The sequence below is a fragment of the Manis pentadactyla genome, chromosome 1 (genome assembly GCF_030020395.1).
Source record: "Manis pentadactyla isolate mManPen7 chromosome 1, mManPen7.hap1, whole genome shotgun sequence".
Classification (NCBI taxonomy): domain Eukaryota; kingdom Metazoa; phylum Chordata; class Mammalia; order Pholidota; family Manidae; genus Manis; species Manis pentadactyla.
The window spans coordinates 179,297,269-179,316,601 of NC_080019.1; the positions used below are offsets into that span (position 1 = coordinate 179,297,269).

Sequence of the window (19,333 nt, forward strand, 5' to 3'; positions counted from 1 at the left end):
TCTAAGGGCAAATCAAGGGCCCCAGTGGAAAGACTTCGGAGATACAGAGATTTTTAATGAAATCTCTCTCCAGGAGCCCTATTTCTCTGGGATATGAGTCTTTGAATCTTTGGAAGAAATTTCTCTTCATCATCTCCCCTCCCCCTTGGACATCCTTGGCCAGCCCAACTGCTTCACATTTATGGCAAAGTAAAACAGCCTGGTGAGAAAGACCATGGACACTAGGTGCTAACCATGGCTCTGTTATTTCCTTCCTAGTTGTGCCATCATAGCCAAGTTATTTCAGATTCTCAGAGCCTCACCATCACATATGTAAATGGGGAGTAATGAATAGCACCTTTGCCAGAGATGTTCTAAGGATGAGATGTGATCACGCATTTTAAGCACGACATTTGGCACAATGTTATGCTTGGCACGTGTTCAGCTGTTGTCGTTGTCGGGATCGGGAGTGTTAGAAGAAACAGTTCCCCTTGTTTGAGGCAGCTCCTCAGAGTTCCCATCTATAGGGCTTCTCAAACTTTCATGTGCATACATATCACTTGGGACAATCTCATTAAAATGCAGATTCTGATTCAAAAGTTTGGGAAGGGGCCTGAGATTCTGCATTTCTAACCAGCTCCCAGGTCATGCTGATGCCACAGACCAAGCTCTGGATAGCCACATCTTACAAGAGAGAGGGCTTGGGGTTAAAATACTGGTGAAAGTATTTCCATGAGGTTTTATAGCCTCTGATTCCAACCTTAAAGGCAGTCTGAAATAACTACATCCTAACCCAGAGGAGTTGCATTGTTGCCAACCACTTTCCCCACTGGTGTCCCTGAATCTGATTCCAGCTATACTCATCCCTCCCCACCGTTTTAGTCCTGCAATGATGCCTCATACAAAGACAGTCAACCCCTCCAAGGGAGTTTCACTTAGAGCTGAGAGAGGAGAGAGAGACTGGTTTCTCTTTTACTGAAATCTGCTCCTGGGTTTCCTTGACCCTCTGACATAAGGCCAAGCACTTGTTTTCACGGCTGCTTAATGGTTTGTGAAGCAATTGCTGGAGGAAGCTTCACTTGCAGCAAGCCAGGCAAGAGGGACAGAGGGCTTCACTGGCCAATGTTATATTTGCTGAGCACGAAGACTGCTCTTGCTCCTTTCTGTCTCTGCCCAACAGTGGCAGATGGCTTCCACATGGCATACCTACTGTTTGGCCAGACTTGAACAGATAGTCATCCATCAGCCACCCTATTTAGCCCCCAGAGGGCACCCTGTGGTCTGTAGGAGTCAGAACTTGGAAGTTTCATTTAGAGCTCATCACATCTCAAGTATTATAGTAGAGTTTCAAGCACGGACAGTTCCGATTCCAGATGTTACTATCCCAGTGTCCATATGTTTCAATGTGGGATCAGCAGGTTTACACGGTAATGTTAAACTAATTAATCACAAGCTGATACTTCAACAGCAGCAGGACCCAAAGTGGGTTTGGGACTAGCAAAGATGTAAGCAATACATATGGTATTATTAAGCTGAAAAAAGGATGTGAGGTTCAGCTTTTTCCATTGCTTTGGCACAATCTCTTTATTTTCTTACTGATATTGAACGTTCCTCATAAAGTCTCTGAACGCTGTAATGGGAAAATCTCCAAAAATTTCTCTTCATGGCTCTCTTTGAGTATGACAAAACAAAAACTTAAATGAATATAAGCTGCAGGGCATGAAGAAAAAGTAGCTATAAGTAGAAAGCTTGTGAAGACCAGGAATCAGAAGGCCTGGGTCTGAGTTACAATTTGTCTTTCTGACTTTGAATGTACCACTTGATCTAACAATTTTTTAAACGCCTTCTAGATGGATTCAAAAAATGTCTGAGTTTTATTTTATTTCTTTCTAACTATAAAATGAGATTGTTATATGAACTTGGCTTCTAAAAATCTTTAAATTAAAGTGTGTTTATATTCTTTTTCTTATTAAAGCAATATGTGCTTATTAAAACTTACCTATTTCACTGGTTGTAAATTGTGCCTTCCTTAAAAAAAAAAGTTTTACTAAAGTAAAAAGAGATGGGGAAATCTAATGGTGGCTTTCATGAACTACAACCTGACCAAATGTATTAAAATTAAAGATACTTTAAAATAATTTTTAAAACTAAAAAATATTAAAAATACCCCACAACCCTTAGCATTATATGGAGAAGTTAAAAAAAAACAAAGAACAAAAACTAGAAACAACCTTTATGTCTCAATAAAAGTGGGTGGTTGAGCATAAATTCCCCCTTGATTTCATCACCCATAGATACCTGATGCTTTGATGTACTAAGAGGAAGTGAGAGAGAAAGTGCTGGGGGATAAAATACTGCACATTTCCTTTATATAGTTTTAAGAATATTTCCCCCAGTTATTAAATATATGTATAGATATATACCAAAATATATTAAATATATATGTATCCCCCAAAGTACCTTTAAATCTTCTCTGTATACAAGAGAATTGGATGAGAAAAAAACCCAAGGGAAAGGTCCCACCACCATGCGAATCTGGTACAAAATAAGCATTCAATAACTGATCACATTTGGGCATGCTTCCCTGGTATGCATGTTTTTCTCAGTTAAGTCTGTACAGTTTATATATTTTGTATTTAGCATTTTGATTTAACATTTGGTTTTCACTTGACTAAATGATTTTGCTGAGTGCTTCAGCCTTTGGCTGGTTATTTGACTGGCCTCCCTCCCGTGACTCTTGGGTTTTGGAGTCAAGGTCTCCAGGTCTTGTCTAGAGAACTGAGCCCCTTTCAGGAGAGCGGCCCCTACGTGGTAGTTGTGCCTCACCTCCTGTGATGATGTTGTATATTGCAACTTCCATTTTCATAATAATTTAAAAGGTACAGCCTCACTAACTGGAATGAGAACCCTTTGTCTAGGAGTCATTCTTTGGGGGGATGAGACAGCATCTCAGTGACTTCCCTCTGTCTCTTAAGATGAAGATGAGAAAGGAGAAATATCATTTCTGGACAACAAAGCAAAGGTCCCCCTTGCCCAGCTGGGTGAAGAGTCTTCTGCCACTTTTGTAACACCACTAGTGATAAGGAGAAGAATCTTGTATGAGGACAAGGGTGCTCTTTGTGAGGCTGACATATGCCCAGATAGTGGAAATGCCTTAAGAATGCTGTCCCAAGAGACAAAGACCTCTGTTTTTTCCAACTTAAGGTATGGAAGGACACTGTTGAAAGGGCATGGCTCACAGATCAAGTCACTGGCTGATTCTGAGTTATCTGATCTCTCTGGGTCAATGAATGATTTGTGAACAGTTCAGGGCCCTAGGCCCTTGAATCCTAGGGGAAGAGTGTCTGCCAGCAGAGGGGGTGTGGTATGCAGGGCAGCGCTCTGACAAACAGCTAGGGCAGCTTCCCCTACTTGTAGGGCTGGGCACATGTGGTGGGCTCCCATGGCGAGGGACTCTTCCTCAGGAACAATAGGAGACATGTGGCATTTCTCTATGAAATACAATGGGACTTTTGACTCGTGTTGAAATATTTACCTCTTGTTGGAATAATTAACAGATTTTTCTTTTTGTGATGCTTTTTGCTAATACTTTAATTCAATTTGGACTGGATTTGGGGAGTTAATACCAGTTCTGCTGGAACTGGATGAGGGAAAAGATACAACATTCATTGAGTTACTTGTTAAATGCCTGCAACTGACTGGATGCTTTATGTTATCTCATGTAACCCACGGAGAGGATTTCTGATTCAGGGTGGGGACCTTTGACCAAGGGAGTATAAAGTTCACCACTGCTTTGAGGAGTGAAGTGAATGGGATTCAAATAATATACACACTCAGCAATGATCTGCTCTTACAAGCAGCCCCTGACACAAGGCTTAGGGTTACCAAAATGACAGCTTCCATCAAATGATTATTTCTAGAAGGACCAGTATATCTTTCAGAGTATATCACAAAAGAAACTTCATTTAAAGAGGACACTTAGCTGGGTTTCTAAGTGGGAAGTTATCATTATCTTGCAAGCAACTTTGCATGTTTCTGTAGCCAGTCAGGCCAGCCAGGAGCCAGGTTCAAAGTCAGAACCTTTGGCAGAGCTGAAAACTTTCATCAAGAGTCTGCCAAGTAGTTCTTTCAGGAGAATGACTCTGCTTTATTGATTTTAGTTAATCACAGCAGGAGACAAGGCCTCGGGAGAAGGGGCCATCCATCCATCCTGTGATCTCCAGTTAATGGCTGTAAAAATGGAACAAAAAACCAGAATTTTGTAGGCAATAAAAGTGGAGGCAGGGTGTAAATATAGAGAGTTGTTGAGATAGCCAGATTCTGCTGAAATTTAGTTATAGTACTCATTTGTGACCAAAATATTGAAAGGAGAGGCTTCGGGGGTGGGATGGGGCAGATGATGCAACAGACCATGCTGCAGACACAATGCATTTTACAGGCTAGAGTGTGTTTACGTCTTGGACTGTGTGCTACTTTCAAAATGATAATAATAGAAGCATAGCACATATGTATGGGATTTAAATTAATAAAGCATTTTTGAGGTAAGGGTTTAAGAAGATAGTCATTCAGCCAGAATCATTGTCATTTTGCTAACTTCTGGCCAGGGAAGCCTGTTAGTCAAGGCAGCGTAGCCAAGGGGAAGAGACTGAGGAGGAGAGGGAAGGGGAGCAGGTATCCCTTGGTTACCTAGAGGCTGCCAGCTGGGGCCCTCTCATGACAGGGCAGATTGCAGAGGCAGGATGAGGGGCTGAGATATGTGGGCAGCCGAGGCTGGGCTATGTGTACCTCCAGGGTAGGCGGTGTTACAGTCCCTGGTCTCTCTCCACGCAAGCTTCCCCTCGCCAACCCTTGAGCACACAGAGCAATCTTTTAAAAGCATAAGTCAGACCGTGTTACTCTTTTATTTAAAACCTTCCTATTGTACATGGACACCTGAAAGGTTTGAGTTACCCTGGTTTCTTCAGTTTATGTACAAATTCCTCAGCAGAAAAGTTTGGGAAGGGAACAGATCTAGTCAGTATTCCCCTGGGCACTGAAGTTAAGACAGAGAAAACTGTGACTTCTAAGTTCTTTCTACATTCAATCTGGGTGCCCTCCATAAACAGGGAATGCACCTAGAGACCTGGGTTATATGGAACTGACATTGCTTACTCAGAAATGGAATGTCTGAGATCATTTAGTTCAACTCCCTCTTTTTACAGCTGAGGCAACTGAGGCACAGAGGAGGCAAGTGCTATCTAGGGTGAATGCCAGAACTAGACCAGAATGCATAACTCTTGACTCCTGGCCTGGTGACTTTGGTGCCCTTGACTGTAGATGGAAGGGGGCTGGCAGGGAAGAAGGGCAGAGCCAGGCAGATGGGAGGCAGTGGAGGAGGCAAGTGGTGGGAAACGGAAAGGCCATAAAGAGTCAAAATATCCATTCCTACTAGCTGTGTCCCCAGGACAGACAAGACTCCCACTTGCTCCTTAATAAAGTGACAGAGAAGAACTGCACAGATGGATTGACCAAAGGCGTGCCATGCCGTTTGTGCCTCAGGACTAAGTGCCCTGTTTACTCAGACTCTTAACTCAACTCTTTAACTTTGTTCCTTCCTGGTAAGCCTTTTGAGACCTTTTCTGCCATTCTCCTATTTTCATTGTGGCTGCAGTTTAGAATCCACCTGCCCTTGTCTGAGGTTCTAGGCTGAAGGCGAATCCAGATGATGATGATGAGCTTGGGCAATGTGACTTGCCTGCAGTGTTTCACTTTTCTGAAAAGGGACTGTAGAGAAGAATAATAAGCAAATTCATGAGTCAACATTATATTTATCCTTCTATTGTGAGGAATGTTGCCTTGACTTCTTTTGTGAAGCATAATCATTTGTTAGTTTTAGTAAGTCATTTCTCTGCCCACTGATAAGGAAACAAAAAGGCATTGGCTGTTTCCTTTAATAAATAGCCTCTAGAATGTGAGATGTAAGCTGTGGTCTTTGTTTATTTTTAACTATTACTTGTGATCACAGGCTTAAGGGTTGAAGGGGGCCTTGGTGGACTGCCAGCCTCCCCACCCCTTTCTGTGCAGGAGGTCCCTTCCCAGTGGCACAGATCCTTGCCCTCTGCATCCCCACGGGGAGCTGCCTCCACCTCTGTCAAAGCACTTGCTTCATTTTGCTTTAAATTACTGTTATTGGAGGACTTTCTTAAGGCTCAGCTGTGAGCCCCTGAGGCAGGAATCCTGTCTTATTCCTCTTTGATCTCCCACAGCCCTCAACATAGAGCCTGGCCACCCTCCTTACATATTTGAATGACTGACAAGGTGTTAACAGCCTTCAGAGTCAGCCGCAGTTAGACACCTCTAATAGCTATGAAGTTCTTCCTAAAAGCAAGCAGAAATATGCCTCCCTGTATTCCCTGTGGGGAGAGAGTGTAAACAGGAAGTAATGACAGAGGCCCAGGCATCCATAAGATGTACATGAGGGACCCTGGGGACAGGCTGGTGCCTTGCTATTAATTGCTTTTCTTGTATCCCTTCTGGCCAAAAGCACACAAGTTCTTTCCCAGGACAGGAAAACACAACAATCCTTGAAAGATCAGGATAAATGCGCATGTGTGTGGGTGTGGGTGTTGGAGCAGGGGTGGTTTCCAGGATTTAAATCCAGTTTGGAAGACAGCTATATCAGATGCTGTCAATGTCCCCCTCATATCCCTTCAACTATCTGCGATGGTGTCCATACACATTGACAGCTTTGTGCGTTTCTCTGCCCATGGTCATTCTCTGACCTAGGAAATGTGTTTAGTGTGTGAATATATAGGTCAGGCTGGAAATACCGGGGACTTACTCCAGGAGGGACCTGCAACCAAGAGCAACAGGACTTGGTGCATAAATATTCCAGATTCTTTACCTCCCAGTAGGACAGCTCGGAAGTGTGTTCTACATAGTTGGTCAAAAGGTTTCAGGAGGATGATCTCTGGTCCCTCGTAGCAGTAGGAGCACCTCTTTTATTAGTTTTCCTCCCTTTTCTCTTTGACTTCCCCACTCCCTCACCACTGTGTTTCCTGGGATCACACCCGAACAAATGATCTGCCCCAAATCTCTTATTCAAAGTCTGCTTTAGGGGGACCAAAACTATGAAAATGACACAAGCAAGAAATTTGGGGGAATTCAAATGTTATTCCCTTAGAAAACAGAACCATTAAAATTAGTACATGCCTTTTTTTCCCTCAAAGTGCAGAGTTGATTTCTCAGTCAGTTTTATACATAGAGTCTGCTTCTAAAGGAAAATCTGTGTCTTAATTCAGATAACAGGCTAATAATGATACCTAAATTTTTAAAGGATAATTATTTCAAATAACAAAAGTCAGTAATATTTTGCTCTTTTAAGGAAATGTGCTGTTAGAAAGTTCTCAGGTCAGACTAAAGAAAGAGATTATGCATGGGAGCCATTAGACATGAGGATGGATTTGTGTTCAAGCACTTCCTTGACCTTTTAACCATCCATGGAGACCTTTTTAATGAAGAGAGAACTTATCAACCTGGCTCAGCTTTGTGATGGAGTGCTTCATGTTAGGGACAGTCAAGATAAATGGGGACTGTGAGAGAAAAGGGAAAGGAAAATGAAGAACCTTCATTAAATTTACCCGATATTAATGAACGACTGCAGAGCCAATAGAACCAAGAGAAAATGCTGTTGCTGGATGGAGAATATTTATTATTATTTGAGAAGATTTGTAACAAAGAAAAAGGTGTGTAAGCAACTTGCCACCCTAATCCTTCTCAGGCAGACATTGTGTGATTCAGAAAAGCTCCCTGCAGGTGCCAAAATATTACTTGATTGTTTTGACACCTCAGACAATTAATAGGAGGGAACAGTTAAAAATAACCATGCTCTCTCCTGTCTTATGTTTGTGGAGTTTTTCTTTTGTCTTGTTCCTTCCTGGAGGCTTTTCTGTTGGCTTAGCAGGAAACAGTGTACACTGTCATGAGTTTTTAATTGGCAATCAAAGATGACAATGAGCATGAAGACAACACAAGAAGAAAGGAGTTGGCAGGGCCAGGAGAGCCCTACAGATGCCTTTCAAGGATACCCACAGATGTCTTTTTGGGGTCACATGGGGAAATGTTCCTAAGTCAAGTAGGGATAAGAAAAGAGTTCCACAGGTCTTATTTTTGGCATGTAAGAATGCGTGAACCCTGACTGATGGCGAGGGCCCCAGCTGTTTTGGTAGGAGGAGGCGTGAGGTAGCATCAGAGTCTTTGCTTGGTGATACGAAGATGCGAGTTATCGTGTGACCTTGTCCTTTGCCCCTTCGGATGAGCACCACTGCCCTGTTGTATGTGGAACCAATGCCCTGAGTATGGCTGTCCTGATAAGAAAGGTATCTTTGCCTCCTCTAGCTTTTGCCCTAGTCTGAGCCATTGTTGCCAGAGAATAACTCTGGGAAGAGCCATTCTGTCCCCTTGGCATGACCTCAGTAGATGATTCTGAGGATTACTAAAGTAATCCGTGTAAAGTTACTGTATTTGTGTGCATTAATAGTTGACACAAAAACTATGTTGGTCCTCAAAGTGGAAGGTCTCAAGTACTGTACCTGCTATTGGTTGAGATTTTATGTCATAATGTCATAGACAAAGACTTCCCCTGGGTCAAAAATGGGTACACTAGTGTGGCCTATACTGGCCTCAACCTTTTTATTTTGGGTAGCCTCTTTCCCCAAATACCCACCCACCCCTCAAGTGCTCTGTGGATGCCTTCTCAGCTTGCCCACTAAGAGCTCACTCTCCTTTGCCTCCCAGAACGCCTATGTCAACATCAACCGCATCATGTCTGTGGCTTCCCGCCTCTCCGAGGCTGGCCATTATGCCTCACAGCAAATCAAGCAGATTTCCACACAGCTGGACCAGGAGTGGAAGAGCTTTGCAGCTGCCCTGGATGAACGCAGCACCATTCTAGCCATGTCTGCAGTGTTCCACCAGAAGGCTGAGCAGGTGAGGCCAAGGGAGCTGTGTGTGCCATTGGCGGGGAGGGCGGAGGCAGGGACAGGGCAGGGTGAGAGCTATTCACTGTCTGTGTAGGGAGCCCGTCTCTCTTTGAAACACTGAAGACCCTGCTGAGTAGTTGCAAGGATAACCCAAGTTCATTACACAAGGAGACGTTGGTTACTCTTGGTAGCTTTACTTAACACCCAAACAAGAAGGAACCCAGAGCTTGTTTACATTCTGTTTTAGTACCTCATCATGTGTGTGTTAACTGTTGGCTTAGTTTGCGTTCCCTGAGCATTGACCAAAAGGGTGAAACTAAACGGATTGTTGAGGGCTGAGAGCAAGGGGAAACTAATTTTCCATGGAGCACTTGCTGTAAATAATAATAATGTGGTAATAATACAATGGATAGAAATAATAATAATTTGTTGCCATTTATTCACTGGCATTGGCTAGTGACATTACTAATGTCATTTTGCAGAGACGATCACTGAAGCTCAAAGAGATTAAGTGACCTGCCTAAGATCCAGTGGTGTGGTGGAGCTGGCTCTAACCAGCTTATGGAGAGCCAGTTATTAAATGTTCAGGAATTGTGTGAACTGGTTGTTAAGCACTACTTAAAACTAAATTTTATAAATTTATATTAAATTTATCATATTAAAACTAAAGGTAATAAGTACTCAAAATTCATCAATCCCAGTTATTTCATTACATATTATTCTTATCTGTGTTAAGATTACTGATGTTTATGATTCTCTGGTGGAAATACTATATATACAGTTTGTGTGCTCCTGATCATCTCTTCCCAACTCCACATTCTGTGATGTCACATTGGTAGTTTGCAGTCGACCAGGGTAGATGTTTTACACTGTAGAAATCATCAAATGCTACACACTAGCACTTGACTTTTTGTTTTATTGATTGTCCAGAGTCTTAAGAAAACGAGGGAAAAAAATACTTGAAAATTCAGACTTAACTTAAAAGTATGTCCTGTCCTTATCTGTCACATTGGGAATAGCACACAAAATTGAGGTAATAGTTTCTGATATTCACAAGCTAAAATTCTAACCAGCAAAGAAGTCATATCACTGATGAATGAGTAATATTCTGACATAAGTCCTCAGGTGTTGTTCATTTTTGTGTTACACCATGATGTAAATAAAATTATCAACCAGCTTTTGTGTTGCAACTATGTTTGTCATTTGTAAACAAAAGCATTGGGGGACAGTCAATTACCTACACATACCCATGTGCATACACAGATGCGCACACACACACACACACACACACACACACACACTCACACATATGCAGGGTATTAAACATTTACTAATACACTATTGCAAAAATCACACAATCTGAGCAGATGAGATTTTAACCCAGGTGTGTCTAATACTAGAGCCTCTGGTCTTGACCTCTAAATTTACTTCTTTGTATGACATTTGGGTAGCTCACAGATAATGGAGAGTTGGACTTAAATTTCTCCCTCTGTTACTCACCTAACATGGGAGGCAGCATGGGATAATTGAAACAGTGTAGGCTTTGAGGCCAGGCACACATAGGTTCTAATCATTAACTCTTAGGCAAGTCATATCACCAATTGTGAGCTTGTTTCCTCATCTCTAAAGTGGGGGTAATCATAAATCTCACAGTGCTGTTATAAGGATTGGAGATGGAGAGTTTAAGGTGCCTAGCATGCTTTTTAAACAGTAGATATTTCTACTGTGGGGATTTGATCAACATACTGGTATCTTTGTATTTCCCCCATCTGTGTCTGTTTCCATCATAAGTCAAGGACAGTCTCACACACTGAGAGAGATCTAGCCTCTTTTTTTTAAAGGATGATGGGGGAAGTGACTGATAGTGACTGGTTCATTCTTAGGAATGTGCATTTGTTCCACATGCACACTTTATTCAAGCTTTATCCAGATTGGCAAGTGGCTTGGCTCTCTGTCTCTCTGTCTTTCTCTCCTTGAGCGGAGGTTTTGTGGGATCTGCTATAGGGCTATTGTTTGAGTATTACAGAGAAATCCCAAGGGCCTTGGAGAGGTGCTCCCCCACAGCTGACACATGAATGTCAAGTTACTTTCAGATTCCTCTGTAAAATGGTTATTGGTGGAGCAAAGAAGCTTCCGAGAAGGTAGCACATACATGTACTGTGATACTGGATGGTACCCAGAACACTCTCAGAATTGTTAGGTGGTGGCCTAATGTGATGAAAAGAAAAAAAAAATGTACAGAATGAAAAATCAACCACAACAGCCAACAACCAAGGACTGGAATCTGACAGTGACACCAAGGTCAGAACTCAAGCAGTTGCAGAAAATGGCAGTGCCAGTGAGAGTAACTGGAGGAGTCAACTTCTATTTGAAGTTTCCTGAATTGGATTAGTTTGGAACAGAAGCAGATTTATTTGTACTGATTTTTTATTGTAGTTTCCTCAGGTATTACCAGTCCTTCAGGGAAACTCATAAACCATGCCTCTTTTTAGCTAGAAAAAAAAACCCACCAAATAATGATTCAAGGCTATTTCAATGCATTTATTTAGGCAGCTCTTTATTGTCCTCATATGGGCTGTTCTAGGCAATGAGATAAAAAGGTATTTAGGCAATTAATTTAAATGGAACTGTGCAACCAGGCGAGAGGAATCACAGACAGAACCATTCCAGACTGTTGGGTGAAGAATTATTTGCGTTTTAGAGGTGTATTTTTCCACCCAATAAATCTAAGTGATTTCAGTTAGCTCACCCTTTGCGCATGGAGACTTATAGTCTTCCACAGTTGTTAATTTTAATTTTTAAATAATTTTATGCCTGTCAAGATCTATATCTCTATATCACATCCAGGGAGCCACTGCCACTGTAGGCACAGTACAGTCTGTCCCCCTAAGCTGCCTCTCCTCTCTCACACCTAAGGATACTGATGCAACAGTGGGGATCTTGTTGAGTGTTAATCTCTTTCCCCTGTGGGAATGGTGTCTGCAAGCTCCCTGGGCTGCCTGATGGTCCTGTATGGGGTATTCTTTCTGCCTCTTTACAACTCAGTATAACACTGTAAAGTCCACATTGGAAACATGCTGTTACGTTATATGCAGTCTCTCACATGTGCCTATGAGTGTGCATGGGCCAAAAAGCTCTAGTGTATACATGTAGTGGACTGAGCTCTTTCCACATCTGTATTTTATAGTGGATATAACCTGTTGAACATGCAGACAGCTCTCATCCCCAGCTGTTCCATAATAGTGTCTTTATGGCAACCACACTTCCTGAACAGGTACTATGTCTGACTTCTTACATGATGTTGGTGTTTGTAGAATTTAAAGAAAATAATTCACACTTTGCAGTAGTCTCTGAAGCTTCCAGAGGTTCTTATGCTTCTTCCCAAGGAATCTGACCACCTCCACATAATCTGCCTATTGCCTACCCCCCGTGCTCCCACACTGACCCAGCCGGCATCTCCTTGCAGTTCCTGTCAGGAGTGGATGCCTGGTGCAAGATGTGCAGTGAAGGTGGCCTGCCATCTGAGATGCAGGACCTGGAGCTGGCAATCCACCATCACCAGTCCTTGTATGAGCAGGTGACCCAGGCCTACACAGAGGTAAGAACCAAGCAGGACACTCAGGGGTTCTGGGTGTGATATATGTGGGTGGGTGACAAGGGCACTGGCCTATACAATGTGAACTGGCCTGGGTTGGGCTGAGAAGAAGAGAGGCCATTTTTCTCCTTTTGGAGACATCTTTAAGATCCTTGATCTATGAATGACGGCATCTCCAGCCAGGAAGCTTTATGCAGCCATTACAGGCACCACCTTTATGCATGGGTGTTCGTGCACACGCACACACGTGCACACACACACACACACACACGCATGCATGTGCATGCATGCACCCCACCCTATGTATTATGATCAGACCATCTCCTCTGGGGGAGGAATATGAGAAAGCAAGGCTATGCTGCTCTGCAGTTTGCCCTCTGGCCAGTGAATGGGCATGTACACACTAGCCCTGCCACCCCTTTCATGAAGCAGCTCATTAAAAGATACTAATTTTCTCAGTAGAAGGCCCAGAGGAAATTCACTATGGGGTGGAGATAATTGTTTGCAGGAGTGAGAAGCTGTCATGGAAGTGAAGGACAAAGTAAAAGGCTCTTCCGCTGAAATTCCGAAGGCTGGGGGCATGGTACAAGTTAAGAGGGAACTTCTTGATGTTTCTTTCAAAATAAAAGGGAAGGGGTATATTGGTGCATCTGTGTGGCTATACACAAGTAAGTAAGTTTACTAGTTCACTAGTTGGTATGAATTCTGATGGAGGGGCTGAAGGATATGGAGAGATGGTCTGAGTAAGGCAGCCAGATAAGGAGAAAGTGAATTCCCATCTGACCCATGGGTGTCCTCTGAAGCAAGTCATTTAGAGCACTGTTGTTTTTCAAAGTGGGTTCCTGGATCATCTGCTCACTCACCTGAGGTGCTTGTTAAAGGTGCAGGTGCCTGGGTTGCACCACAGACTGAATCAGAATGTTAGGAAGTGGGACCTGGAACCTACATTTTAACAAATACTACCCCAGGTGAGCTTGATGTGTGCTAAAGAACTGATGGCTTCTGGATGAGAGTAAGGATTTTGGCCACAGTCAAAACTGAGTTTGAGTCCTGGGTCCCCTGCTCAGCTGTGTGACCTCAGGCAAGTAACTTAACCATTCTAAGCCTGTGAGATGAGGGTGATAACACCTACCTGTAATTTTAAGGCCTATAAAGATAGTGCATGTAATGTACTTGGCCCAGTGCCTGACAGTAATAAGCATTGGAAAATGGCAACAGGTTTTGTCATTATAGGAGGCAGAGAGGAGGCCTTGTGAGCCAAATCTGATCTCATCAGCTCTAATCCAAATGCCCCAAGGCTGTCTCTTATAACAGAAATGTGCCTCTGCCCATGGGTCAAGCATCTCTAAATTTAGTCTTTGTAAAATACAAATACAGAGTGTACAAACAAGATTAATATTGTACTTCCACATTTCACATGTGTGAGGTATGGGTGTACTTACCTAGAGAGACACGGTATTTCTCCCAGTTTATTCTCAGGCCTTAGCACTGTGGGATGTAGATGTGCCCTCCAGGCCCACTTTAGAGTTCAGTGGGCTGTCCCTGCCTCCTACAGATGTGGACCAAAGCAGAGGACTTTATTGTGTTGCCTTGGATTTCAGACTTGGCCCTCCATCTCTATCCAGCTTGCCCCGGACATAGCACAGTTCCAAAAGACAGCATCTGCTCAGGTAGCCCTCAGGGAACTCTCACAGGCTTGGCCACTGGAAGTTTGTTGTATTCACATCTCTGGAGGGCATGACCTCTGTATCATTTATAAGGTACTTGCGCTTCCCCTCCCTTAGCAGGGAGGGAGGCAGGCATGGTGGAAGGGGGTGGGTAGAGGTGGTCACCTAGATTGCCTTATTCCACCTGCCAGGTTTCCTCTCTTGTCTCAGCCTCATTCTACTTGGCACTCCTCTTAATCAGCCTCCAGTCCCACATGCATTTCTGTTGCACTTCAGTAACACTGGCTTTATGTTCCTGAACTTTCTTCAGCCAAACTATTATCAGGATGTAAAAGTGGGGTGCAGGGACACTGTGAGTTCAGCAGATAGCTTCCCATTCATCATCCATCATCATAAGACTGGAGGTGGGAGCACACCTCCTCCCCCACCTTGCTAGAAGGAAAAGAAGACTATTTCAACTACAAATTAGCTTCGATTTAATTGTTAACCAAATGAATTTAGGGACTTCAAATTCCTATCAATTCCCTAGTCATCAATGTTTTAAATTGGAAAGGCACATGCTCTCTACTGGGTACTCTGCCAGCACTGGAGAGCCACGGGTGTTGATCAGATGATACCACTTTCCAGAAATTTTGGTACTGAAATTGTGCTAGGATTCCAATAAGGAATGGCAGGGAATGTTGCTTCCAAGGCCTCAGCACTGAGGGTGAGTGCTGGAGAGCCCAGGAGTGTGGATGTTGTGTCCACAGTCTAAGGGTCTTCTCTCCCTTATTCTGCATGTCTGGAAAGATGGGGATGTTACCACTCTCAAGTGAAAAAAGCAGAAGTTGTATAGAAGGAGAGCAAAAGAAAGATAAATATATATAAAAAAGGAAAATGACAAGGAAATAAAGAAGACAGGAGAGAGGAATGATGATGATGGTGGTGGTGATGGAGAAAGAAGAGATAGAATTGGTAGCCAGTACTCGTGCCAGGCCCTATTCTAAGCAATCCACATGTGTTATACCATTTTATCCTCACCACAAGTACATGAATTATTACCTTTACTGTCCCTGTTTTTCAGATAAGGAAACTGAGGCCCAACAGTGTTAAGTAACTTGCTCTGGTCACACATTTAGAAGTTTAGAGCCAGGTAAAGGAAGGTGAAGGAGAAAGAGGGAGAGGTTGGTGGTGTCAGCTTATATTCAGCTTCTTTTCTGAAATGAAATTCTACTGCTTGACCTGGTCAGTAAGTCAGTCACATTTATCAAGTACTGCATGTCAAGCACCGTTCTAGGCACTGGGGAGAGATGGGCAAGGCAGAGTCCCTGCCCTCATAAAGCTAAAATTCAAGAGGTAAAGAGAACCTGGTTCTAGAGTCTATCAGACAGCCCTCTGCTGCCCCAGCAACTCTGCTCCCCCAGGATCCCAGGACGCTCTGCCTGCCCCTGGGCCACAGGCTGGCTGCCATGGCAGCTCTGGCTGGTGCATTCCTTGGTTGTTGTGGGTCTGGGTCCTAGTCTTAGTCCTTGTCAGGGATGTCCAGGCAGACCGTCCTTGCCTCTCTGGGCCTGGGCAGCCCTCTCCTTCCTTGACGGGACCTCCTTTCCTTCCTGCAGGTCAGCCAGGATGGGAAAGCCCTGCTGGATGTGCTGCAGCGTCCCCTGAGTCCTGGAAACTCTGAGTCCCTCACAGCCACAGCCAACTACTCCAAGGCGGTTCACCAGGTGCTGGACGTGGTACATGAGGTGCTGCACCACCAGCGGCGGCTTGAGAGCATCTGGCAGCACCGCAAGGTGCGGCTCCACCAGCGGCTGCAGCTCTGTGTCTTCCAGCAGGACGTCCAGCAGGTAATAGGCTGCTTCCCTGTGCCAGGCACCACCCCGAGTGGACAGATGGCTCGGGCCCCTGACCTAAGTGGTGAGGCCTGGGAACACCCCATTTATGGAAGGAAGAGGGCAATTCAGCCCCCAGCTGCACCCCCCACCCCAATACCATCTGGACTGGTTAATTGCATGCTTTTACCTAGGCAGCTTTACAGACTGGGCCTTTGCACCCTCAGACATTGGGAAGGGAGACTCATTCTGAAAAACAGCAAGTCCTTGTTGTGACATAGTTTCCTTTCAGGTAGAACTTTCTGACTCTCACTCAGGCATGAGCTTTCTTGACCACTCTGGGGCCTGGCGGGTATCTGAGCACTGTCAGGGTTGGACCCCACATGAAATGAGTTCACTTCTCAATCAAGGATTCAGTGGCCTGCTAAAGTTGGGATGTGCTGGGGTGCAGGGACTTTAAGGGATTCTTTCGCAAGATTGGCCTTGGGAAACCAGATTCAAAACATGGGTGTGGATGAGTGTACATGCCATAATTAGAGGTTATTTCTGCCTTAATCTGTCTTTTTGCATTATTATACCAGTCATAGCTTTTTCCCTTACCACAAATAATAAAGAAATGGTTATGTTTTGACCATAAAAGAATAGCCTTGCCCCAAATGCCCTTTCAAATGAAACAATTCATTCTTTTCTGCTTATACTTTCTCTCTGCCTCCCTGGGGGCCCCTGGGAGCTTTGCTCTGAGGACTGATACACTGGTGGGGAGAGAGCAGGTTGGGAGCTGGAGGCTTAGTGTCGTCTCTCTGTCAGGTCACTGAGAGGCAGGGGAGAGGGGGGCACTTGTATTGTCACACTTTTCTGTGACCACCACATAATTTCAAGATTACATGTGTAAAACAGCACTTCACTCTCCTGCCATACCATCAGGGGTATTAACCAGGTGTGATCCAAAGGTGTGTCAAAATATCTGTGGGAAATTGGGAGCTGACTGGATATGTCTTCTTTGGAGCGTTGGTTCCCTTCTTAGCTATTGATGGGAGAGGCCCAGGTGCTGAGTGCTCTGAGATAGCGGGACAGTGGGGCAGCCTACCACTGGCTGTGACATCCTCTGGGAGTATGTGGGTCTTCAGGAGCATCCCCATGATTAGGCTGCCCTGACTCCCTTGTAACACCCCTCCCCTCTCTCACCCTGACTGGGGCCGTGATTGGGTCATCAGAGGTGACACCTCAGCCTCAGGAGAGATGGGCGCTGTTTGCATGCTGGCCCCAGATCTAAAGCCCTTGTGGGGCCTGCTGGGAATGAAGGAACAAATAAATCGGTTGCCTCCTCCTGCCATCTGGAACTGTCCAAATAAATATATCATCCCCAGCACAGGAGAGCACGTCTGTGACTGAGACAGAGTGAAGTGTCAGCCTCTGGAGGGGCACAGAGCGGGCATTGCTGTTTCAGTGGACTGCAAGTGACTCGCGAGATTACCCAGGTTCTGTGGCTTCCTTGGTGTGCTTTCGGCCCTCCTGCTGTTTGCACTGGGGTTTGGAAAAGGGCAGAGGGGGCTGCAACAGGGCAGGTGAAGGCCTCCACAATGGGAAGGCCTCCTTTTTTTTTTCATTAATCAACAATTTGTTTGAATGTCAAATAAATGTATAAGTGCTACACCAGCAAGGGCATATTTTTCTTCTCCGTGAGGCTGTTAGGAAATCCTTTCAGGAACTGATTTGTACTATCCCATTCATCTGACCTAGTGATGTAAGAGCACTGTGAGAAGAGGAGCTAGGTTAGTGCTTGATGACTCCAGGTGGGTTACTAACAATTACTAGCTCTGGGAACTGATGTTACCAGACTTTTCTGTGATCCCTCTGACATCTACACTGAAGCTAGGGAAGGGTTTAATAAAACTATGCCTATGGCTGTCCACATCATGCTCTTAAAAAGGAGAGCATTTCTGAAATTTTGACCCTACCAATTCATCACTACTGTACAAATCACATTGTCAACTCTGGGCAATAACCAGTGGAAGATTGCGATGTGGGTGTGATGGGATTTGGCTTTTCCAGGAGAACTGAGTTCCAAGGATGGTTAATTCCATTGTTCTTTTCGGGATATGTGAATATGACTTCCGGGATCATGGCTTCATTCACCCATTTTCGCACCCACCCTCACTCTCTCAATATGTATCTGTCACTGGGACAGATGCACAAAGGAAAATGTGGAAATACAAGGGCTACTAAACCTGGTGATGTGTCTCAAATGCTTACCTTTCATCCAAACAACCATTTGAGCCTGGCAGGTGCTTCAGAAGGTGCTGGACATAATGCACTCAATGGTCAGAATGAAAGATGTGGACTTTGGTCTCCTGACACCCAGAGTTTTATTTATCATCTTTTATTTTTCATGTTTCATCGCTTCTATTCCAGTATCTCCATGAGAGTAGAAACCATGGCATCTTCTCTGTATCCCTTGTAGCTCTTAGTTACATCTAGCATGAAACTGGGGTTCTCTTTATATTTTCTGAAATTACATTTTTATCTAAGCTGAAATTATCATTGGAAGATCCCCAGTTTCTGCTTCTGTGAAGTGAGCACCATTTAGCCCTCTTTCCCAACCTATCTAGTAGTTGCTGGTGAGTACCTGGAATCTGCCTGCAGGAATTGTGATGTGAAAATCTTAAAGGTTGCTGGAATTTACAGCCCAAGCAGAGAATATAGGGACAAAACCTCAGTGCTCATGAAATATCCTGGTACTCATTGGTCATTCAGAAGTCTTGGGTCTCTGCAATGGGCCTCACGCTGCCCTGCACTAGGTTTTAGCAAGATGCCTAGTTAATTAAAATGGCAAAGAAATACCCATTTGAAAAAGAACAGTTTTCCCAGAGCATGCCAATCAGTGTGCAAGGTAACAGAGTATTGATAGAACAGTTATAAAGGCACAGGTGTGAGAAGTCAGAGTTGGTGTCTTGAAGGAGGAGAGAATTGATTCAACCATATAGTCTGGATATAAGACTCCTGAGCACATGGGACTTCAGAGATGCTTACCAGCAGGCAAAGTGGGAAGCATGTGAGCAAGCATCAATGACTGGTGCAATACAGAGCTGCAGATAAGAACCTGGGCTTTGCACTATGATGGCCTGAGTTTAAATCTTGCTCTAACAGATCTTGGCTGTGTGACCTTGGGCAAGTTTCTTCACTTCTGGTACTTCAGTTTCCTCACCCCTAAAGCAGCAATTATCATAGAATCCAACTCACTGGACTGAAGGAGATACAGGCAAAGAGTTTACCACCCTGGCCGCCCAGCTTGTGGTAGATCCTCATCAGCCTTGTCGT

The 19,333-nt window shown here is 44.2% G+C and overlaps 1 protein-coding gene across 6 annotated transcripts in view; it reads left to right on the forward strand.

Annotated features, from left to right (window-relative positions):
* The window catches only part of LOC118922437 (kalirin), a 483,582-nt gene that overhangs the window by 269,696 nt on the left and 194,553 nt on the right, over positions 1–19,333 (forward strand). For all 6 annotated transcript variants that reach the window (XM_057503419.1, XM_057503422.1, XM_057503431.1 and 3 more), the window contains 3 exons: positions 8,755–8,946; positions 12,406–12,537; positions 15,800–16,030. In XM_057503419.1, the coding sequence (XP_057359402.1) occupies positions 8,755–8,946; positions 12,406–12,537; positions 15,800–16,030 (555 nt within the window). The remainder of the gene's footprint in view (positions 1–8,754; positions 8,947–12,405; positions 12,538–15,799; positions 16,031–19,333) is intronic.